This window comes from Hyla sarda, chromosome 5 (genome assembly GCF_029499605.1).
Source record: "Hyla sarda isolate aHylSar1 chromosome 5, aHylSar1.hap1, whole genome shotgun sequence".
Taxonomy (NCBI): Eukaryota; Metazoa; Chordata; class Amphibia; order Anura; family Hylidae; genus Hyla; species Hyla sarda.
The window spans coordinates 31,926,719-31,952,430 of NC_079193.1; the positions used below are offsets into that span (position 1 = coordinate 31,926,719).

The following is a 25,712-nucleotide window of genomic DNA, read 5'->3' on the forward strand; positions in this document are numbered from 1 at the left end:
CGGCTGTCCAGGCATGCTGGAAGTTGTAGTTTTGCAACAACTTGAGACACACTGATAGGGAAACACTGCCTTATAAGCAACTAAATTATATCAATTCCTATCATAACACAGACATATTCAGAAAATAAATTGATAAATGTCAGAACAAGTGACATCTCAGCCAGTGAAGCGTATCCTGATTGAGATAGAAAGAAAACGTCTTATCAACAGGACTCCAGACTGGACCAGGGGCAATCGCTGGATGTCGTGTATCTGGATTTTTCCAAAGCATTTGATATGGTGCCACATAAAAGATTGGTGCATAAAATGAGAGGGATTGGGCTGGGGGAGAATGTGTGTAAGTGGGTAAGTAACTGGCTCAGTGATAGGAAACAGAGGGTGGTTATTAATGGTACTTATTCTGATTAGGTGACTGTTACTAGTGGGGTACCACAGGGGTCAGTATTGGGTCATGTCCTATTTAATATATTCATTAATGACCTTGTAGAGGGGTTGAATAGTAAAGTAGTAATCTTTTCAGATGATACTAAACTCTGTAAAGTGGTAAACACAATAGAGGACAGTGCACTGTTACACATGGATCTGGATAGGTTGGAGGTTTGGGCTGGGAAGTGGCAGATGAGGTTCAACACTGATAAATGTAAGGTAATGCACATGGGGAAGAAAAATCTGGGCTGGGATTATGTATTAAATGGGAGAACACTTGGGGACAACTTACATGGAAAAGGACTTATGAGTTTTAGTTAATAGTAAATTTAGCTGTAGTGACCAGTGTCAGGCAGCTTCTGCCAAGGCAAATAAAATCATGGGGTGCATCAATTGGGGCATAGATGTCCACAACAAGGAAATCATTCTACCGCTGTACAAATCACTAGTCAGACCACACATAGAATACTGTGTACAGTACTGGGCACCAGTGTACAAGAAAGATATAGCGGAGCTGGAGAGGGATCAAAGACGGGCAACCAGAGTAATACGGGGAATGGGAGGACTACAGTACCCAGAAAGATTATCAGAATTAGGGTTATTTAGTTTAGAAAAAAAGAAGGCTTAGGGGAGACCTAATAACTATGTATAAATATGTCAGGGGGCTGTACAGAGATCTCATGATCTATTTATACCCAGGACTGTATCTATAACAAGGGGGCATCATCTATGTCTAGAGGAAAGAAGGTTTCTACACCAGCACAGACGGGGTTCTTTACTGTAAGAGCAGTGAGACTGTGGAATTCTCTCCCAGAGGAGGTGGTCATGGGGAACTCTGTAAAAGAATTTAAAAGGGGTCTGGATGCATTTTTGGTGAGTAATAACATCGCTGGTTATGGATTCTAGATTTATAGGGACAGAACGTTGATCCAGGGATTTTTTCTGATGCCAAATTTGGAGTCGGGAAATAATTTTTACCTCGAGTATGAGGGTTTTTTGCCTTCCTCTGGATCAACTCAGTAGGGACTCATTAGGGATATAGGGTGAGCTTGATGGGCTCTGATCTTTTTTCAACCTTATGAACTATGTTACTATGTAACACGATCAATAATGTCTAATGAAAGAGCTGGAGGATAATTGAACATGATAGGGAGCTTCTAGGCAGTAACCTGAAAGCCAATGTGTACCTAATAAACAGGTAGATAGAAGATAGATGGAATTAAAGGGGTATTCCAGCCTTTAAAAAAAAAAAATAATAATAATAATATTATGGTACATAAGAAAACATACTTATTTAGCCCAAATCCCCTGCTGGTGCCCTGCATCCCCTGTTTGCCTCTGTTCGCTCACAATCTTTTCTCTTCTTCCTGCTTATGAGACGAGCTTTGGATGCAGGACTTGCCAACTGAACCGGCAGGTCCTGCAACAAGCAATCTTCCCGAAATCAGGAAGAAGAGAGAAGATCAGGGACCAGGCAGAGGCAAACAGAAGCTGCCGGGCTCCAGCAGGGGATTGGGGCTAGCTTATTATAAAGTTTATTTTTTATTTTTGCTATGACATACCCCCTACCCTTCACCATCCCATGACCATATTACATTTTATAAAAAAAAAAAAAAAAAAAAAAAAAAAAAAGGTTGGATACTCTAAGGCACAAAACAGTTGTTACCTTACAATGCCCTTGCCCTGTCTATTTGTACCTCCCGCTACATTTTGTTACCTTTTTGCATATGAATAAAGATGAATACTGCAAATTGGTGAGTGCTATGCTATTTGTTCTACTGAATATAATGGGGCTGAGCAACACTATATATCTGTGAGCGGAAGAATTGGTATACCGATGTGCCGGAGTGTCTTATGTGGATAAGACATATCTCCTAAGATTTCCCTCTGTGCCGGATGTTTCCTCTGTCTTGCTAAGGTAAAATTTATGTCTACTCACTTTGCATAGGGGACTTTGGAACCTCTCAGGCATTAGGGTGCAAACAAAGCTGCTAATCTGCAACCCAAACACTACAACCCTGCAGGTTATACTTGATTTCCTCATCTGAGGCGCTGCAGCAGTTCCTCCATAGTACAGTTGATTGTTGGTTGTCACAGCAGTAGAAAACCCTTGAGGCTGTCCACAGAACTTGAAGAAAAAAAAGAGCATCTCCAGAACTTTGACAGGTCTTTTTGAAAAAATATCAGCTGTCATGGTCCATAGAGAGCTCCCGCTTCACAGATTTGGGCATTTTTTGGCCCACTCAGTCACTAGCTGTTGGTGCCATTAGTTTGGACACTTAATAGAGTGCACAGAGTTAAAGGGGTGTTTCCATCCTTTATCCATAAAATATGAGACAACAAGCTGATAGGTGGTGTCCTAGCGGTCAGACACCCACCAATCCCGAAAATGGGAAAAAATGTACCCCTGTAATAAATGCTGTGCATCATGCATGCTTGGCTAGCCTTCTATTCATTCTCTTTTGGGACACTGAACATATCCAAGAGCTGAATTTGGAAATGTTTGGTGGACCAATGGAGAATGAGTGGAGCTCGAGTCACCCCTGTTCTCATTGGGTCATGAATCTATGTGTTGTCCCAGTTGAGAACAAAATGGTGGCAGTTCCCCAATTAACAGACTAAGGGTATGTTTACACATAATTTAGGAAATCCACTGCAAGTTTCACTACTATTCACTTCAATGAGCGATTCGCAAATCTTCCACTATTGAAGATTTTCTAGGGGTACTCCGATGGAGAATCATTTTTTTTTTTTTTTAATCCACTGGTGCCAGAAAGTTAAACAGATTTGTAAATTACTTCTATTAAAAAATGCTAATCCTTTCAGTACTGACCAGCTGCTGTATGCTCCAGAGGAAGTTGTGTAGTCTACTGACACCTCTGTCTGTATAAGGAACTGTCCAGAGCAGGAGCAGGTCCCCATAACAATCCTGTTCTACTTGGACAGTTCCTGACATGGACAGAGGTGTCAGCAGAGAGCACTGTGATCAGACTGAAAAGACCAGAAAGAAAGAAATGCAACTTCCTGTTGAGCATACAGCAGCTGATACATACTGGAAGGGTTAAGATTTTGAAATAGAAGTAATTTACAAATCTGATGAAAGGTCACTGTCACGATTCGGCTTACAGGTTGTGGATCCACTGTGTCAGCGAGGGATTGGCGTGGACCGTGCCGGTGGACCGGTTCTAAGTGGCTACTGGTGTTCACCAGAGCCCGCCGCAAAGCGGGATGGTCTTGCTGCGGCGGTAGCAACCAGGTCGTATCCACTAGCAACGGCTCAACCTCGCTGACTGCTGAGAAGGCGTGGGACAGAAGGACTAGGCAGAGGCAAGGTCAGACGTAGCAGAAGGTCGGGGCAGGCGGCAAGGTTCGTAGTCAATATGGATAGCAGGAGATCAGGTAACACAGGCTTGGACAACACTAAACGCTTTCACTGGCACAAGGCAACAAGATCCGGCAAGGTAGTGCAGGGGAAGTGAGTAGATGTAGCCAGGGAACAGGTGGAAGCTAATTAAGCTAATTGGGCCAGGCACCAATCATTGGTGCACTGGCCCTTTAAGTCTCAGAGAGCTGGCGCGCACGCCCTAGAGAGCGGAGCCGCGCGCGCCAGCACATGACAGCCGGGGACTGGGACGGGTAAGTGACTTGGGATGCGATTCGCGAGCGGGCGCGTCCCGCTATGCGAATCGCATCCCCGCCGGCAATGTCAGTGCAGCGCTCCCGGTCAGCGGGTCTGACCGGGGCGCTGCAGGGAGAGAGACGCCGTGAGCGCTCCGGGGAGGAGCAGGGACCCGGAGCGCTCGGCGTAACAGTCACATGACCTGAAACGCGTCATACTAGGCGTTTCTTCCAAGGATTTTATCCATGTCTTCAACTGAAGTTTTTCCATGTCAATGCTTTCAGTGTGACAAAATAAAGGTGAAGTTTCTTACTCGCTGGCATCACCCCTTTTCTTCTTCTTAATTTACAAATCTGTTTAACTTTCTGGCACCAGTTGATAAAAAAAAAAAAAGTTTTCCACCCGAGTGCCCCTTTAACTTTAATGGTAACTAATGGCCCCAATAACTAGTCAATGGGGGGGGGGGGGTCTGAATTATTTTTTTTTTTTAAAGCACTCAAATCTGTGGAGCGGCATCTCCACCCGGATGATGACATTTTTGGAAAAGGTCACAGATCCAAATTTTTTTCCTGTAGGGACCAATTCTGTTCCAAATGCCATATATATAAATATATAGATGATAAAATGAAAAGTGAATATAAAAATATGGACAGGTCTCCGCCATGCTGGGTACATTGGCAGCACATGTTTGGAGGAGCGCGGTTATTTATAGCCATGAAGTTTTAGTCGGAGAGATTAGCTTTGGTGAGAATCTCGCAGGCAGCGCTCTCAGATGTTACATTTCTTTAATGCGGCTTCATACTGTTCCTGATTTATTGTTAACTAATTTATCCACATAGGATCTTTTATCACTGTTGCAGCAAACTGTGTGATGGAGAAGATATATGTCTCCCTTTAAATGCGCCGTGCAATCTCAGTGTAATTTAGCAAAGCGATGGCGGCCAGACAGTAAGAGTGGATGATAAAATATGAACTTGGTTTTATTGGGACTGTGTAAACTACAGAGGACGCCGATCTGAGGCTACTTTATAAGGGAAAGGAATAGAGAAAACATTAGGTATATCAGCATTTCTTCAACTGAGGAGGAACCCCGCCAAGGAGTTTCATGAGTTCCTTAAAGGGGTACTTTGCCCCTAGACATCTTATCCCCTATCCAAAGGCTAGGGGATAAGACATCTGATCGCTGGACATCCCCCAGACATCTGGTGCACGGAGCAAAGTTCGCTCCATGCTGGATGATTGGCGGAGCGGAGGATGACGTCACGACCATGCCCCTCAATACAGGTCTACGGGAGGGGGCATGATGGACGGCGTGGCCGTGACGTCACGATCCTCCAGAGCTGCAGCCGACACTCTGAATGAACGCTGGGTCGTGGGGGACCCCAGTGGCAGGACCCCCACGATCAAACATCTTATCCCATATCCTTTGTATTGCGGATAAGATGTCTAGGGGCGGAGTACCCCTTTAAGATGTAAATGGCCAATATTACTGATCAGTTCTATACCAATGCATAGCCATGATCAATTACAGCCATTCAGCTTGCTATATATACAGTCCCCTTCAGGGACTTAAAAAATGTAAAATAAATTTGATTTTTTTAAAAAGTAAAAAAAAGGGGATAACCCCCTCGACCAATAAAAATTTTAATCGCTCACTTTTTCCCATTTTACTAATAAATAAGCGTATATGGTATTGCCACGTGCATAAATGTCCAAACTATCAAAATACAATATTAATGATCCGGCGTAAATGCAAAAAAATGACCAAAGTCCAAAATTGCTGTCTTTTGGTCACATCACAGCAAAAATTCAATAAAAAGTGATCAAAAAGTCACATATACGCAAAAGCAGTACCGATAAAAACGACAGAACATGGTACAAGAAATTAGCCATCAAACAGTCATGTATATTAAAAAAAAATTAGAAAGGGGGTCAGACAAGGCCATTTTATATTATACTTATTTTGTTAAAAAATAATAATAATAAAAAAAAAAAAGCAGTACAGTAATAGAAAAGTATGTAAACATGGGTATCGTTTTAATCGCATTGACTGAATAGAATATTCACAGAAAAAAGACAACATGTCAGTTTTACCATAAAGTGCGCTGTGTAAAAATGACCCCCCCCCCCCCCCCCATAAAGTTGCAGTTTACTTTTTTAAATTTCCCAACATATATAGTATTTTTTGGGGGGTTACGCCGTACATTTTACGGTAAAACAAAAGGTGTCATTACAAAGCACAATTGGTCATGCAAAAAAAAAAAAAAAGCCTCATATGGGTCTGTAGGTGGAAAAATTAAAAAGTTAAGTCTCTCAGAAGGCGAGGAGGGAAAAATGAAAACACAAAAATTTTAATTGGGTGCGTCCTTAAAGAGTTAATAGAGTGATCATTTTGTATGCATCCTATGACCTAGCAGACTGTACACAGCGGTCTTCCCTATGATAAATTATAGACGGGCAATGTGACAGCAATGAAGCAAATCCTCCTTCCCAGTGTGCGGTGAGAGAGAAGTGACAGGAAGTGTGCGGCGGTCTGCAGTGAGTGTGCCCTGTGTACACCAGGCCTACACTACAGTACTGGCCAATCGGCACTCACATTGTATCCACCAATCACTCAGGGATTTGTATTGGGACATAGATTAGGACTTTGTTCCCTCCACGCTGGGCACTGAAAACTTCCTTCACTTTCCTTTCAAGCAGCAAACAATAAGTGAGTAGAAGCAAACCTTACAGTAGTGTTTACCAACCAGAGTGCCTCCAGCTGTTGCAAAACTACACTGCTTAGAATATATTAGCACTGCTTAGAATATATTAGCTTACTAATCTTGCTATGTTGGTGACAACTTTTAAAGGGAACCAATCATCCGACTTTACCCTATACAGTGGTCCCTCAACATACGATGGTAATCCGTTCCAAATGGACCATCGTTTGTTGAAACCATCGTATGTTGAGGGATCCGTGCAATGTAAAGTATAGGACAGTGATCTACAACCTGCGGACCTCCAGATGTTGCAAAACTACAACTCCCAGCATGCCCGGACAGCCAACGGCTGTCCGGGCATGCTGGGAGTTGTAGTTTTGCAACATCTGGAGGTCCGCAGGTTGTAGACCACTGGTATAGGAAGTTGTACTCACCTGTCCCCGTCGCTCCGGACCATCACCGCTGCCCTGGATGTCGCCTTCCATCGCTGTCGCCATGTCCCCGGGGTGTCCCCGATGCTCCAGCAAGGCCTCTACTTCCCCGGAATCTTCACTCTCCGTCGCCGCCATCACGTCGTTACGCACGCTGCTCCTATTGGATGACGGGACGGCGTGCGCAGCGACGTGATGACGGTGATGGAGAGTGCCGACGATGCAGGGGATCCCGAAGAGGACGCGCCGGAGCCCGGAAGACAGGTAAGTGATCGTCAGTGGACCACACGGGGCATCGTAAATGGCTATCCGGTGGCAGCTGAAGCAGTCTGCGCTGCCGGATAGCCGTTTATGCGATGGCCCCGACATACAAAAGCATCGTATGTTGATGCTGCCTTCACCATGCTATGGCCTCTGAGAGGCCATCGTATGTTGAAATGATCGTATGTCAGGGCCATCATAGGTTGGGGGGGTCACTGTATAACGCTTGGTAAAGCGTTATATAGGGTAAAATCTTTATCCTCACCATCCCCGGGGGATGCTCCTGCCCCCAGGGATGGTGAAGATAGGAAGTTATTGTGGTGAGGGGGTGTGTGGTGCAGGGCAGATGTTGTTACCCTAGGGGCAGATGGCATTAGCCCCTTGTATTTGTGACGCCAGGACGTGGTTTATTCTATAACCATCAGAAGGTATACCGTTGGATCCTGGGCTAGGCACGGGGGCAATAACGACTCCGATGCCAAGTTATGGACAACAGTAGCTTTACTGAGGGTAGACAAATGGTAAAGTCTATACAGTTCAGCCAGGGGCCAAGGAGGTGACAGTGACACAGAGACCCTAAGGACTGGACAATTGAATGCAGGCCACGCTGACTTGACAGATGACAGAGACTTACTTGACTTGACTCATAAAGCTGTGACTTTATGTTACTTGACTTGATGGTGGCTGCAGGACTGGACTTTGAGGTCTCCAACACTCTGGACACACACACTAGACAAGACTGCACTGGACCTCAGCAGAAGAGAGAGAGAAGCTCCACCCAGGGCTTATATGGGGAGACTAGCAGGGAGCCCATAGGTCACCTGGTCACTGGTACCTCCTGGGTAACAATCACATGACATATCACATGGTATAACTCTTAACCCCTTAACGATGCAGGACCTAAATGTACGTCCTGGTGAGGTGGTATTTAACGCACCAGGACATATATTTATGTCCTAAGCATAACCGCCAGCATCGGAGCGATGCCCGGATCATGCGCAGCAGGTCCCAGCTGCTGATCGCAGCCAGGGACCCGCCCGCAATGGCAGACATCCGCGATCCCACGGATGTCCACCATTAACCCCTCAGATGCCGTGATCAATACAGATCTCGGCATCTGCAGCATCGCGGTCATTAAAATGGATGATCGGATCGCCCGCAGTGCTGCCGCAGCGATCCAATCATCCAGCTAGGCAGACGGAGGTCCCCTCACCAGGCTCCGCTGACTTCCCGGCGTCTTCTGCTCTGATCTGCCTTCCTGCAGACCAGAGCAGAAGATGACCGATAATGCTGATCAGTGCTATGTCCTATACATAGCACTGAACAGTATTAGCAATCGAATGATTGCTATAAATAGTCCCCTATGGGGATTATTAAAGTGTAAAAATAAAAGTAAAAAAAATTTGAAAAACCCCCTCCCCCAATAAAAATGTAAATTGTCCCATATTCCCTATTTCACCCCCAAAAAGTGTTAAAAAATATTTTATATACATATTTTGTATCGCCGCATGCGTAAATATCTGAACTATTAAAGTAAAATGTTAATGATACCGTACGGTGAACAGCGTGAACGGAAAAAAAAAGTCAAAAATTGCTGCTTTTTCACAACATTTTATTCCCAAATTTTTTTATAAAAAATGGATTAAAAGTTCTATATAAGCAAATATGGTATCAATAAAAAGTACAGATCACAGTGCAAAAAATTAGCCCTCATACCGCCACTTATACGGAATAATGAAAAAGTTATAGGTCTTCAAAATAGGGGAATATAAAACGTACTAATTTGGTTAAAAAGTTTGCGATTTTTTTTTAAGCGCAACAGTAATAGAAAAGTATGTTATCATGGGTATCATTTTAATCGTATTGACCCATAGAATAACAAACACATGTCATTTTTACCATAAATTGTACGGCGTGAAAACAAAACCTTCCAAAATTAGCTAAATTGCGGTTTTCTTTTTAATTTCACCACACAAATAGTATTTTTTGGTTGCGCCATACATTTTATGGTAAAGTGAGTGATGGCATTACAACGGACAACTGGTCGCACAAAAAACAAGCCCTCATACTAGTCTGTGGATGAAAATATAAAAGAGTTATGATTTTTTTAAGGCAAGGAGGAAAAAACGAAAACGTAAAAATAAAATTGTCTGCTTCCTTAAGGCCCAAATGGGCTGAGTCCTTAAGGGGTTAAAGCAACATTACATTTTATAACGCTTTATATGGTAAAAAATATTTACAAGACAGCAGGAGCAAGGGGTAACACCTCCCGTACTGGGCAACCACATTATAAACTAGTCCCCGCTGGCCCCGCAAATAGTCCCCTGGGCTGGGAGCTCCTCTTACCTACTGCCATTACTTTGGCCAGCAGCGACACCCCCTCTGCTTTATTGATGGGCCGCATCATCGCTCTGCTCACTGAACAGACAGAGCAGAGTGATGACGAGGCCTGTCAATCAAGCGCAGGGGGCATCGCTGCCAGCCGAAGTAACAGAACTAGGTAAGAGGAGCTCCCAGCCAAGGGGACTACTTGCGGGGCCAGCGGGGACAAGTTTATAACTTCATATCTTCACCATTACTGAGGGCAGGAGCGTCCCCGGGGATAGTTAGGATAAAGATTTTACCCTATATAACTGTCACGATTCGGCTGGAGGTGGATCCTGTGTGCCAGAGAGGGATTGGCATGGACCGTGTCGGTGGACCGGTTCTAAGTTGCTACTGGTTTTCACTAGTGTTGCTCGCGAATATTCGCAATTCGAATATTATTCGCGAATATCACATATTCGCGAATTCGCGAATTTCGCGAATATAGCGCTATATATTCGTAATTACGAATATTCGTTTTTATTTTTTTTTCTTCACAGTACACATCACAGTGATCACCCCTCTCTGCTTCCAGCTTGTGTGGTGTAAAGAAGGCTGTAATACTACAGTGTGAGACTGGCGTGCGAAGATTCGCATATGCGAAAATTAGCATATGCAAATTTTCGCATATGCGACTTTTCGCATATGCGAAAATAAAACGATAATATAACGAATATGCGAATATTCGCGAATATATGACGAATATTCGTCCATATATTCGCGAATATTCGCGAATTCGAATATGGCCTATGCCGCTCAACACTAGTTTTCACCAGAGCCTGCCGCAAAGCGGGATGGTCTTGCAGCGGCAGTAGCAACCAGGTCGTATCCACCGGCAACGGCTCAACCTCTCTGACTGCTGAGATAAGCGTCGGACGTAGCAGAAGGTCGGGGCAGGCGGCAAGGTTCGTAGTCAATGTGGATAGCAGAAGATCTGGAACACAGGCTTTGGACAACACTAAACGCTTTCACTGGCACAAGGCAACAAGATCCGGCAAGGGAGTGCAGGGGAAGTGAGGTAATATAGCCAGGGAGCAGGTGGAAGCTAATTAGGCTGATTGGGCCAGGCACCAATCATTGGTGCACTGGCCCTTTAAATCTTAGAGAGCTGGCGCGCGAGTGCCCTAAGGAGCGGAGCCGCGCGCGCCAGTACATGACAGCCGGGGGCCGGGACAGGTGAGTGACTTGGGATGCGATTCGCGAGCGGGCGCGTCCCGCTATGCGAATCGCATCCCCGCCGGCAATGTCAGTGCAGCGCTCCCGGTCAGCGGGTCTGACCGGGGCACTGCAGAGAGAGTAACGCCGCGAGCGCTCCGGGGAGGAGCAGGGACCCGGAGCGCTCGGCGTAACAATAATGCTTTGCCAAGCATTATATAGGGTAAAATCTGAATGTACATAGTTTGGTTACACACTCCTCGCCACACTCCGTACCGCCAATTGCATGTACCATTTTGTGCGTCCTACAATGCTTGACATGATACCAGTATCAAGTATCAGCATTACTAATGTGTCTGCTACATCCCTGTGCCACTTTATTCCTCTCTTCATTACGCCCTGTGCCATTTCATCACCCCCAACGCTATTTCATTTCCCTCTTCGTTACCCCCTGTGCCATTTCATCCCCCCCGATCCACCCCTATGCCATTTCGTGCCTCCTACATCCCCCCCTGTGCCATTTCATCCCCCCTTCATCCCCCCCCCGTCGCTATTTCTTTCTCTCTTCATTACCCCCTATGCCATTTAATTCCCCTTTTCATTACTCCATGTGCCATTTCATTCCACTCTTCATTACCCTCTATGCCATTTCATCCCCCGATCCACCCCTATGCCATTTCATGCCTCCTACTTCACCCCCTGTGCCATTTCATCCCCCCTTCATCACCCCCATCATTATTTCATTTCTCTCTTCACCCCCCCCTCTATCACTCCCCCTGTGCCATTTCACCCCCTCTATCACTCCCCCTGTGCCATATCACCCCCCCTCCATCACTCCCCCTGTGTAATTTCATCCACCCTCAATCACCCCCTGTGCCGTTTCACCCCCCCCCCCCCCCCTTAATCATCCCCCTGTGTCATTTCACACCCCCTTTATTCCCCCTGGGCCATTTGATCCCCCCTTCCAATCTACCTGTGCCATTTATCAAACCCTTCATCACCCCCTGTGCCATTTTATCCCCCCTTAATCCACCCTGAGAGATAAAGGTGGGGCATGTTAGCTTTCAATATATTTGATTCTATCATTCTTGAGGAGACATTCTTGTAGAAGTGTCTGGCAGTGGCTTCCTCCCCATTCCCCATTCAGAATACACATCTAACCAAGCCAAGCCTGCAAGTGTATATAGGGGATAGGGAGAGATATGGTTACACCAATCTGGCATTGCAACTGTCTTGTATAACAGGGGGTCTGGATGTTATGGCCAAATCACTCACTTAAAAATGTTACCTTATTATTGCTCTGAGAACCCAGTTATATGGTGAATTTTCTATGTATATACACGGATCCCAATGCCAGGCGATGACTATTTTTCCACATTTTGGTCATCTAACCCATCACCAATCTCTCAGTTCTGATGATTCCTAAATAGAGATGTAAAATTACCGAACCTTTATTAAAACTTGTAGAAAAAAAAAAAGTTGGTTTTCCTGCGAAGAGTTTCAGATACATTCCATCTATAGACCCGGCTATAAACACATTCATCTCAGGCTGTAAAATGTTCAGCTCCCAGAATGAAGTCCTCTGGCTCAGTTATAAAACCTTATTCAGAATCGTAAACATTGATGGCATGAAGGAGTAGCGCAATATTCTCCGGGAGAAAAAAAATTCGGCTTTTCCGTTTCTTTTTGACATTTGCAGATTGCGGATTTCAGTAAATTTATCAATACTGTAAGCGCAGCTCGGTGGATGTATTTTAGGGAAGACACAATAAATGGAATATTCTCTTCTAATCTAGATTATATATCAATATCCAGGGTTATTTTTATTTTTCTCTACAAGATGCTGGTGAATTACTCTGAAATCTCAAGGACATGCAGAAATACATAGCCGGATTAAATGGGACCTCGTGAAGTTGGTTTCTTGGATTCACAACCTAATATGAAATGTTCCGCTTCAGGTCATAGGACATCAGAAAGAATAGACAGAATTTTTACTTTATGATAGAGTAGTGTAATGTTTTTTGCATCTTTTTGGAGGACATAGGATTTGTAATGGGTAATGGCCGTGTAATAAAATAAATGAATCTTTAGGTCCTGTACTATAGAGCGATCGGCACTTCATGTACCACCATATGGTGTCTCCATGCAACAAAGATATTTTGTCTTAGAAGCTATGTATGTAATGGAGCCTTCCATTTTTATCTTTATAAAATTAGATGCATCCAGGGGCACAGTAGGCCTCTATGGGCATCAACAGCTCTGTATACCTCAATGGCTGTACATAACTATAACTGGGTACGTGAAACAGAGAAACATAGAAGGTGTCCGCAAATAAGAACCATTTGGCCCATCTAGTCAGCCCAATAATCTGAATCATATCAATAGCCCCTGTCCCTATCTTATATGAAGGATAGCCTTATACTTATCCCTATCTTATATGAAGGATAGCCTTATGCATATCCCTATCTTATATGAAGGACAACCTTATACCTATCCCTATCTTATATGAAGGATAGCCTTATGCATATCCCTATCTTATATGAAGGATAACCTTATACCTATCCCTATCTTATATGAAGGATAGCCTTATACCTATCCCTATCTTATATGAAGGGTAGCCTTATGCCTATCTCGATCTTATATGAAGGATAGCCTTATACCTATCTCTATCTTATATGAAGGATAGCCTTATGCCTATCCCATGCATGTTTAAACTCCTTCACTGTATTTGCAGTGACCACTTCTGCAGGAAGGCTATTCCATGCATCCACTACTCTCGCAATAAAGTAATACTTCCTGAAATTACTACATACTTCCTGATATTATTAATTTAAAACTATGTCCTCTTGTGGTAGTTTTTCTTCTTTTAAATATGCTCTCCTCCTTTACCGTGTTGATTCCCTTTATGTATTTAAAAGTCTCTATCATATCCCCTCTGTCTCTTCTTTCTTCCAAGTTATACATATTAAGGTCCTTTTAACCTTTCCTGGTATGTTTTATCCTGCAATCCATGTACTAGTTTAGTATCTTCTCTGAACTCTCTAGAGTATCTATATCCTTTTGGAGATACAGCCTCCAGTACTGCGCACAATACTCCAAGTGAGGCCTCACCAGTGTTCTGTACAGCGTCATGAGCACTTCTCTCTTTCTACTACTTATACCTCTCCCTATACATCCAAGCATTCTGCTAGCATTTCCTGCTGCTCTATTACATTTTCTTCCTACCTTTTAAGTCTTCTGAAATAATTATTCCTAAATTTCTCTCCTCAGATACTGAGGTCAGGACTGTGTCAAATATTCTATATTCTGCCCGAGGGTTTTTACACCCCAGGTGCATTATCTTGCACTTATCCACATTAAATTTCAGTTGCCAGAGTTCTGACCATTCTTCTAGTTTTCCTAAATCCTTTTCCATATGGCGTATCCCTCCAGGAATATCAACCCTGTTACATATCTTTGTGTCATCAGCAAAAAGACTAATACCTTACCATCGAGACCTTTTGCAATATCACCAATGAAGATATTAAACTTGGTCCCAGTACAGATTCCTGAGGTACCCCACTGGTAATAAGACCTTGCTATGAATATACTCCATTGACTACAACCCTCTGTTGTCTGTCACTCAGCCACTGCCTAATCCACTCAACAATATGGGAGTCTGAACTCAATGACTGCAGTTTATTGATAAGTCTTCTATGTGGGACAGTATCAAAAGCCTTACTAAAATCTAGATATGTGATGTCTACTGCTCCACTACCATCTATTATTTTAGTCACCCAATCAAAAAAAATCTATAAGATTTGTTTGACATGATCTCCCTGAAGAAAATCCATGTTGTTTTTCATCTTGCAATCCATGGGATTTTAGATGTTCCACAATCCTATCCTTTAGTAGGGTTTCCATTAATTTCCCCACTATTGATGTCAGACTTACTGGCCTATAGTTGCTTGATTTCTCTCTACTACCTTTCTTGTCAATGGGCACGACATTTGCTAATTTCCAATCTTCCGGGACGACTCCTGTTACCAGTGATTGGTTAAATAAATCTGTTAACGGTTTTGTTAGCTCACCACTAAGCTCTTTTAATAATTTTGAGTGTATCCCATCAGGCCCCTGTGACTTATTTGTCTTCACTTTAGACAGCAAACGTAGAACCTCTTCCTCTGTAAAGACACATGCATCAAATGATTCATTAGTCTTCCTCCCTAATTGAGGTCCTTTTCCTCCTTTTTTCTTCTGTAAAAACTGAACAGAAGTATTCATTAAGGCAGTCGGCTAGCCCTTTGTTCTCTTCTACATACCTTCCTTCCTTTGTTTTTAATTTAGTTATTCCTTAGGGTGCATTTCTTTCAATATCAGAAGTGATGTACAAAAAATATGCCTAGCGAATACCTTGAGGGGTCTAGTTTTTAAAATTGTGTCATTCGGGGGGGGGGGTCCCATGTTCTACTACTTCTCAGTTACTGCAAACCTTGCATAGCACATAAAAATAAGATGTACTTTTAAAATTTTCAAAATGTCAAGTAAATTTGTTAGGCCTCTAATATTAGGGATCGACCGATTTTCAGTTTGCCCGATATTATCGGCCGATAATCACGATTTTGTGCATTATCGGTATCGGCAATTACCTTGCCGATAAGTCGATAATGCCGTCTCCCCCCCCCCCCCGCCCGACCCGCTGCACCGTGTCGCACCACCCACCGCCCCGCCCCGGCCCCATCGCCTCCCCCATCCCCGGTTTTATAATTACCTGTTCCCGGGGCCCACGCTACTTCTGACTCCTGCCGCGTCCTGCGTTACGCTGTGCGCAATGACAAGTGACGTGATGTGCGTGACGTGACGTCACCGTCAGTGCGCACAGTGACAGCTCAGGAGGATGCCACCGGAGCCAGATGTAGAGTGGACCCCAGGCCCCGGGAACATATAATTATAAAACCGGGGATGGGGGAGGCAATGGGGCCGGGGCAGTGCGGTGGGGGGTGCGGCGCGGTGCGGCGTTGGGGGGCGCGGAGCGGTGCGGCTGTGGGGGGAGCGGTGCGGTGGTGGGGGAGCGGTGGCGGTGATAGGACTCAGGACCCCCAGAAAGGCAGGGGGAGAGAAGCGGGTGGTGGAGGCGGCCTATGGCACCGCAAAAGCCACTGCAGTGCATTGATTTAAAGCGCCCGCTTTAAATCAATGATCTGCAGCGGTGTCGCGGGGGGGATAAATAGCCGATAACTTATACTGGAATATCGGTATAAGTTATCGGCCCTAACCTCCACCGATTATCGGCCCTAAAAAAACATCGGTCGATCCCTATCTAATACATCTAAAATGTGAATAATAATTTCTAAAAAAGTTGAAAAAATTAAGTAGACATATGAAATTATAATTTTTGATAAAAAAATAAACATTATGTATAAATATATGCAACCTATTAACGTCAAAATAACAAAAAATCGTCTTTTTTTAAATTTCACGGTTTCTTGCATTGTAAATAAAAAAATACAAATGATATTGATTAACTTTTACTATTTTCATGTAGTACAACTTGACAAAAAAAAAAATGTCAGAATTGTTTTCATTGGCAAAACATTACCAGAGTTATTCTCAAATAAAGACATCCATCCCAGATTTGAAAAAACAAGCCTGGTCTTTGAGGGGCGTACAGGCTTAATTAACTTGGTCCTTAAGGGGTTAATAAATGCTAGCTTTTAGTTTTTTATGATTTTGGCCACTTCTGCTGAGTACCACAGAGGTCTCTTCCTTTTTCTGCTTTTACTGACAGGTCTAATGCAATTTTCTGTCCCATTTCTCCTGGACTCCATGGGAAACATTTATTAATGTTTGCTTATGTATTCCTTTTTTTAGTTATTTCTTTCTTACAATTTTTCGCTTATGTGCGACGTATTTATCAACTGGTTTCAGCCTGTTGATAAATTTCTTTCACATAAGCAATTTTTTTTTTTTTTTTTGCTTTGGTAGTGGCTTTTTCTGCTCCATGTCTAAGCTGGAGAAAATGTAGTAAGTTTTTTCATGCCATGCGACTTTTTTGCGACTTTCGCACTTGATAAATCTCTGACCACTGCAAGTCAAAAATCACTTTTTGCTTTGGTAAGCAAGATTTTTATTTTTTGCTTAGGACACTGCACAATCAAAAAGTCGCAGAAAAAAGAGAGTAGTCACACTTGCGACATTTTTGCAACAATTTTAAGCAAAGAAAATTTACTAAATGCTTTGATAAATCTCCCCCCATGTAATCCCTTCCAGTCTGATAGGGACTCATTTATGACTAATCTCATTTTTGAAAAGTCTGTTTTTCTAAAATCTAAAACTTTAGTTTTTGTGTGGTGTGACTCCTTCACTGTCTTATATTAAACCACACTGACTGGTGATCACTAGATCCCAAGTTTTTGCCTACAATAACATCATATACCATATCCCCATTTGTGAATACCAAATCCAAAATGGCTTCCCTCTGGTTTGGCTCCTCAACCACTTGTTGTAGAGATAATCCCAGTAGGGAATTTAGAATATCTGTACTCCTGGCAGAACTAGCTATTTTGGTTTTCCAGTTTATATCCGGAAAATTGAAGTCTCCCATAATGATAACTTCTCCTTTCATTGTCATTTTAGCTCTTTCCTTAAGACTACTTCTTTGAATACAGAGTAACATCATGTTGACCTCTTGAGTAGTTGTTTTAAAAATCCTGAACCATTACAAAAAACATTGCTGTATAATACAATAAGAAATCCCATCCAACAGAGGAAAAAAGTTATAGTTATCTAGAAGATAGGCCATAAAATTTCACGGTCTTTGTAATCCCCTAAAAGGGGTACTCTGCCCCTAGACATCTTATCCCCTATCCAAAGGATAGGGGGATAAGATGTCTGATCATGGGGGTCCCACCACTGGGGACCCCACCGATCTCCCTGCTGCACCTGAAATTCGTTTAGAGCGTCGGGTGCAGCTTCGGAGGCTTGTGACATCACGGCCACGCCCCCCCATTGCAAGTCTAGACTTGCATTGAGGGGACGTGACCGTGATGTCACAAGCCTCCGCTCCACATCGCCAGTCATCCGGCAGGAAGCGAAGTTTGCTCCGTATGTCTGGGGTGCCGCAGCCAAGATCGCGTGGGTCCCCAGCGGCGAGACCCCTGCAATCAGATATCTTATTCCCTATCCTTTGGATAGGGGATAAATGATGTCTAGGGGTGGAGTAACGCTTTAATATACCAAGTCCTCCTTTTCAATTCAATGTAAAAGAAGAAATCCCGGCACCAGCGACTTGAATGCAAATAAAAGTTTATTTGTAATATAGCATATTACACACGTAACAAGATGCGTTTTGGCTTATGTAGACTTTTTATCAATTGTATACGATTGAAAAAGGCTACATAAGCCGAAACGCGTCTTGTTACGTGTGTAATATGCTATATTACAAATAAACCTTTTATTTGCATTCAAGTCGCTGGTGCCGGGATTTCTTCTTTTTCATTGGATTTATACGATCCACGAGCACAGCGCACGATACCCTGGTACCGTTCTCTACTACACGGATTCTCCTTTTCAATTCTGCTGCCATGGTTTGTCCAATTCCCATTACCCGTTCCATGAAAGTAAAATGGCAACCAGGTTCTAAGACTACCATATCTACAGTGTTCCCTAGTATTCATAGACCTTCCTCTTGCTCATGACTAGACCGGCACTAAGAATCTGGTGGCCATTTTACATACATGGAAAAGGGACTGGGAATGGGATGAGCTGTGGAAATAAGTTTGAAAAGGAGGGAATGGGTTTGTTAAATGGGCACTGTCAGATACAATAACTTTGGATATGTTATAAAGCATGCAAAAAAAAAATATTTGTTTTGCATTTGCTTTCATCAGAACATTTTCAGCATTTCATTCTAAGAAAGCCAGTCAAAAAAGTGGCCACGAGGGGTCCCCCTGCCTCCTGGGACACATTCCAGTCATGCAGTGTCCAGTGGTCATCGACACGTCATGGACACCATGAGTGATTGACAGGGCTGCAGGCAAGTCCAGGGCCCTCTGTGAGTCAGAGCAGAGGGAGGGAGGGGGAGGAGTCATCACAGTGACTCTGCATGGACAGAAACCTCATTGAGCAATGATGGCAAGTAAATAAAGGTAATTCTGAGAGAAATATAGGATGTAGACACATACGAATTAGATGTACATGAGCAGGATGAGGTAGTTAGCAACATATAACATTTTTTATTTATTTTTGAGGGGGGGTGGGTATCGTACAGGTATGCTTTAAAGGCGTTGTCCCAATGAGCAAAGTTGGTAAAATCACATGTGTACCTCATACATATATGTAATATATGTGAGTATATTTGGGATACTTTTATGTAAAATATCATTCCCCTTCTCCCCCATAGATCTGATCACTTACTTCACCAAAATATGAATGTTGTGATTTCTGGACATGTTGGGCTGTGTTGTTAGCAATAAATTCTTAAGATACTTTACTTATAGGATAAAACATGTCATCTCAGAGCGGGAGAATACAGACTGTTTTAGGGCTTATCCATCCAGATGAGCTTGGATACACCATGACACATGAACACTTGACCATGACTTTCCAGTGCTGTTATTGTCCACCACCCGCACATCAAGCCCACTTGGATGGCGCACCCATCGAAATGAAGAACTTGTTTTGGTTAAAGCAAAATCCATACAGTAATAAAGAGAATCTTCTCCTAAATGAAGAGGTGGATGCAGTTAGAGAAGAGCTTGTTGCTTTTAAGGCCGCAGGTGGAGGCTGTATAGTGGAGAACACTACTACTGGGATCAGCAGAGACGTGAAGACGCTAAAAAGACTCGCACAGGAAACTGGTGTTCATATTGTCTCAGGAGCTGGCTTCTACGTGGACGCGACTCACAGTCCGGAAACTCGGTCAAAGTCTGTGGAGCAGGTATAAAATATTCCTACATAGACATTCCAAAAATGATCAGTTATTATTTTTGACCAACTTCTTCTGAGGTTTTATAAAATGTCCAAAAGTATTACTAGAGATCATGTAGTGCTCGGAGGCATAGGGGGATATTCATGAAGCTTGTACGTTAGTTTTCTGGTATACAAATGCTGGGATTTTTTTGTAAACACTATGTTTTGGGCAAAATTTGAAAGAATTTGAAAAAAAAAGTGGGCAAGGCTTAGTAGGAGGGGCATAGCATAGATGTGCATAAGTTATGCCAGAAATCCTCTCCAGCTCATAGCTGAGGTAGATAGGAAAGTGTGGTGCATTGACAGTGAGAAAGATGTGCTAAATTTATTAAGAGACTTGGCACCCATTACATCTATAATCCTCTAATTTGATAAGAAGCATTTTTTTCTCCCAAATTTCATATGAAAAATCATGACGTATTTCATCATTGGCCATGTTAGGGCAGTATTCTCTTAAGAAGCCATAAAACACTATGCTATATGGCCATACTGCGGCACATTGCCTATGGTTTCATGTTTCTTTGAAGATGAGCTTTGATATTACTCTTGTGTAGCCTAGGATATTGGGGAAACTTTGTAACCAAATAAGAATATTGAAATCACTATTATCACTGTCGTACCTCCCTAAATTTACAACACAGCTCCTTTTATAGAAGACTTTGGTCTTCGATTGTTGGGTGCACCTTGTTGTACCAGACAAATATGTTCACAGAAGTTACATTTTTGGGGGTAGATCAACTAAAGACTTATAACGGAATCCTAACCTGAAGAACATGTCCGTATACCATTTCAATGGTAATTCTTCAAATGTGCATAGAACTGCAAAAGAAAAATGGGACTTCTGGAAGGTATAGGGACACCAACTTATAAATGATGGGAAATATATAGAAGTATATTGACTACAAGTTGGTGTCCCTATACCTTCAAGAAGTCCCATTTTTCTTTTGCAGTTCTATGCACATTTGAAGAATTACCATTGAAATGGTATGCTGTAAAAAGAAGATGGAGCAGGGAAAGTCATTCACTGAATAACTAGGCTCCTGACACCCCTGACAAACCGTGCCGGACTTTTAATGCCATATTAATTGTCACCCAGTTTTTCTAGCAATAGATAGATTCAGGAGCTTCCATTTAAAAACTGTTCTTATTTTAGGTAGAAATACTCTTTATAGGATCCACATATCTTAAAGATTAGTAACACTCTACTCAGATTCCAAGTCTTAGACGCGTTCATTAAAATGGTTACGATTCCTGTGGGTTTTTATCCTTTTGCAAAAGTTCTGTATTTTCAGGGCTCATTTAGGTTGACAGGATTTTCTTTGTTCTTCATTTCCACCTGTAATACAATAAGACTCCTATTAGTGGGAAATATATTGTCAGACGGAGAAGTTTCCCTATCATCCCCTCTCCCTGCCATTAAACAAATGCATATACTGTCTTACAATAGCTCATCCTTTTAATCTTGGCAAATATCATCTTAAAGGAAACCTCCACTTTTAATCTGCTTTTCGTACATTGTGTGGAAATAAAATAGCAGAAACTATGTAAATTCTAAATATTTAAAAAAAATTGTCATTGTCTAGTCCAATTGAAAAAATGCAATAATTTTATATCTGTTTTCGGAGGTAGCTCTAGTATATTATAGGAAAGTGAAGCCAGTCTGCAAAATATTACATTATAATTGTTCACATGGCAATCCCCAAATAAAATGTTATAAAAAGGGAATCAATCCTTTCATAGGCAATGTTATATACTGATCTGGGGCCAAAGAGATGGTTTACAAGCTTATCTGTGAGTTCAGACCTTAAAGGAAATAAGGGGTAATTTCCAATACCCTACAGTCCTGTATCCTAAAATCCTATATAAGTAAGCCATTTGGCTAATGAATCCATATTAGGAATTTACAAGACATTTCAAGTCCTGAAGTGGAAATGGACAAAAAATTCTAATTTTACATGCAAGTTTGCATAAACGCTACTCTTTTGCAAAAAAAAAAAAAAAATGGGAATGGGACTGTTGGTAAGTTTGCAGATGTTAGACCATCAGATATTCAAACAAACCTACATACAATCTGAAGCTGCTTTCTTCCAAAAAAAAAAAAAAAAAAAAAGCTCCATTCCTTAGGTTATGTGTGGCATTGAAACTCTGCCCTGGTCACATGGAACCACACACATTCCAGACAAGAGTGGCGCTGTTTCTAGAAGGAAGTAGCTATGTTTTTTTTCTAATCCTAGCTATATCCTTTAAGTCAGACATGGATGCCCTTGCATCACCCTACCTGGAGAAAAAGGGTAAGCTGCCGCAGCCGGGGTACGTACCTTGTGTTGTGGCTGGGAACAGTGGTTCCACATTTCTGCAGGTTATGGTTCTGTCACAAGATACAAGGACTTCACAGGGCAATCCTATGCTCCCGTGGGTTGGTGCAGTGGTAAAGGGGCTGCACACACTGGGAGAGTTGGTGTCAGGTTCCCTGGGACACACCCTGGTTGTCAATACCAGGTCTGTTGGAGTATGGGGTGCCCATGATGGTGAAGTACAGAAAGCCACACCCAACAGTGAGTTGAAAGAGAGGTGTAACAGGTCTTTACTTAGAGAAACTTCATCCAACATGGAGTCAAAGTCTCTTTAGTAGTGGTAGAAAAAAGGTTACTCATCAAAGGTCAGCAAACTTGGAGTCATATGGCCGCTATGCGGAGTACTCTTGTCCCAGTGAAGTCATCTTTGCTTACATTGGTGATGCAATTTATACTGAATTGTGCAGATTCTATGAAGTAGTAGTTTAGCATCTATGCATCCCCAGGCTTGGCCAGATGTGGTGCCTAACTTTATGATGGGTGTTAGGTACAATTTGTGATGCCAAGGTAACATTAACCTCCACGTTCCAAGGGTGAGCCAGCTCACCTGGGCCAAGCCCTGGGACAATAATAACCACAATTCAGGGTTACGGAAAACTATCTTTACTGAGGCAGGATACATGGTAATTCCTTCACAGTACAAATAGATGCAGGGGAAGTTCAGAGTGACCAGGGAAGCCTTTTTCCTTGCTGGGGCTTGTAATTGCTTGCACTGAACTGAATGGTGACTGACTTGAATCTGATGTCAAGTGCTGACTTTGAGATTGTAGACTGACTGACTGAAGAATATTATTCCCCAGGAGCTTTGAGTTTACTGCCAGGCTTGAATTTCACCCGTGCAATGGGGTTCCTGAGAATGATGCGGCTGCAGATTTTAGACTTCCCTTTTAAGGCCTTCTCAGATCACCTCAGACTTCTCCTCACACTTCTCCACACTGTACCTCAGCTCAAACTTAGCTCTGCACTCAGACTGAATAAATTCCCCCCCCCCCCTACACTACACAAAGGCTAAGATAGGGGCATCCCATTGGGGCATCAGGATCACCTGGTTCACTCTGCAAGGCTCCCCTTAAAGTAGCAGTAACACTGGGAATGAACATTTAACACAAAATGGCAACATAACACAATACAGTATACTGTGGAGCAGTGGGCCCAGAACAGAGACACCAGACATGCCTGAAGCGACATTTAGCCAACAGGACAACATCCTCCACTGGGACACCACACAGAAGCCCAAAAAGGCACTAGCCACTTGCTCTGGCATCCATGTAATTTGTTTTTTCTCCACAGACCAGATTCTAATTCTTCTCCATAACAAAGACTGTGTATAATAAATCTCTTTCTCTCCCGATTCTCACATACCTGTGAACACGTTGTCAGAGTCACTCCCCCATCTGTTCACCAATGGCCAGGCAATGTTGCTGATAATATTCGCAATATTGTGCCATTATTGGTGAATCCGTAGGGGTGTGGTTTTGGCTGCATGTGTTCATCTGCATAGTGGATGGGACTAATGGAAATCCTAGGATTTTTGAAGGTCTAAGCAGTAGCTAGGAGAGCCCCAAACAATCCTGGGTCTGTATGCCTAACTATGTATTCTTCCCTGCAGTGAAAATTAAAAGACTTTAGTTAATGCATCTTTTCGGCTCAGTGGGTAAAGTCAGACTCCCCTTCCTCTGTTGAGTGGAAGGAGAGGTCCTATCTGTAACTCCTCCCTGACCTAGAACTTTCTACTTGTTTATACATTAATTTTTATACATGAACCCCAAACTTTAGTACAAATAGATTCTCAATATAGAAGGAGGAAAATAAAGTGACAAAAACACTCAATTTAGCAGGGTTCATCCGCCACCCAACACCAAACTTTCACAAGGGTCTCACTAGGACACTGCACCCTTGTCTGTTTGCCATGAGTTCTGTCTAGGGTCTGTATCAGTACCTCCTCATTAGTGAATCCTAGGATTAGGTTGTCTCCCTGATGCAATCCAATAAAACAATAGATGACAGAGACGGCACTCACCGAAAGGGTTTTCTTTGTTCAAATTCTGCGGGGCATACAGACAAGGGCAGGTAGAAGCGAGAGGGCAGGGGCGTCTGGACGCCCCTGCCCTTTCGCTTCTACCTGCCCTTGTCTGTATGCACCGCAAAATTTGAATAAAGAAAACCCTTTCGGTGAGTGCCGTCTCTGTCATCTATTGTTTTATTGGATTGCATACCTACTTCAGACTGAGCTCCACTGGGTTTCAGGTGCGTTCTATACAAAGCTGTCTACTCGTGCATGGTGTGAACAAGGCCCAGTCATGCATGTGCCGGACATTACCTCTTCTTGTCACTTTGTCTCCCCGTTGCAGCTCGTAGATTTCAACTCTTTTTTTCCCCCACTGGGAATCACCAATAAATATCAAGGAATTCATACAGTAAACATATAAAAAATATTCCAAAAAAATATATATTTAACTGCAATATTCCTTTAAGATTTTCTGTAATTACCAATTATTATTATTATTCTTTATCACTGATGGTGTAACATGTTCCCTTTTTTTGTTCCCCAACCCTCTTCTCTCCACATAAATATCTCTATTAGCTGACTGAGATCTTGGTTGATGAAGTTCTCCAAGGAGCAGATGGGACAGATATAAAATGTGGAATAATCGGAGAGATCGGATGCTCCTGGCCATTAAGTGACAGTGAAAAGAAAATTCTTCAGGCGACTGCTGAGGCTCAGACACAGCTTGGATGTCCTGTGAATATTCATCCTGGCAGAAACAGTGAGGCCCCTTTCCAGATTGTGCGCATCCTGCAGGAGGCAGGGGCTGATATCTCCAAGACTGTGATGTCTCATCTTGATAGGTACTCTTGAGCTTTTTTCTTTTTCAGAATGCATTTCTTGACATATGTCTGACTGTTTGTATATGGCAACGACTGTAAGCGTAGGAACAATAATGTACAAATCACACACAGATTGTAGAGTTATAAGAAAAATACAATGTGCTAAAGGGATTAAAGGAGGAAAAGAAACCTCTAAATAAAAAGTGAAGTATTATGATGTTTATTTTCATGGAAATTAGGTTTCAGGCCATTGTAAGATTCTATATTAGATTTTTTGTGTTCCTTGTAGCAGCCGTATCAGCAGCTCTGAGCTCAGACTGTAAATGAAGCAGCTCTCTCTGCCCCTCTCAGAGCAGGAAATCCCAGCATGACCTGAAGCTGCACCTAGCAGATGAGTTACTGCCTGAAAAACTTTCTGCTTTACACAGTGTACACTCAGGCTCAAAAATACTCTTGTATGTAAATGTTTTTATTGCACATTTTTGTTCTACGGAGGTTTTTTTTTTTTTGCCATCTGTTTCATACTGCCAAAGCAACAGGAAGCATGAAATGTGCACAGAGCAGGGCCCTGAAACTCTATTTAAACTAAAACAGTTAGGATTTCAGAGAAATCATAATTTAA

At 42.8% G+C, this 25,712-nt stretch overlaps 1 protein-coding gene across 6 annotated transcripts in view; it reads left to right on the top strand.

The window, feature by feature from the left end:
• Positions 1 to 25,712, top strand: part of PTER (phosphotriesterase related) — a 99,835-nt gene that overhangs the window by 65,309 nt on the left and 8,814 nt on the right. For 2 of the 6 annotated variants that reach the window (XM_056519166.1, XM_056519168.1), the window contains exons 2-3: positions 19,436 to 19,875; positions 24,846 to 25,111. In XM_056519166.1, the coding sequence (XP_056375141.1) occupies positions 19,444 to 19,875; positions 24,846 to 25,111 (698 nt within the window). In that variant the 5' untranslated portion in view covers positions 19,436 to 19,443. Of the gene's footprint in view, positions 1 to 6,683; positions 6,756 to 19,199; positions 19,876 to 24,845; positions 25,112 to 25,712 lie in introns of those variants that run through there. The other 4 variants (XM_056519169.1, XM_056519165.1, XM_056519167.1 and 1 more) reach the window with 3 other exon arrangements.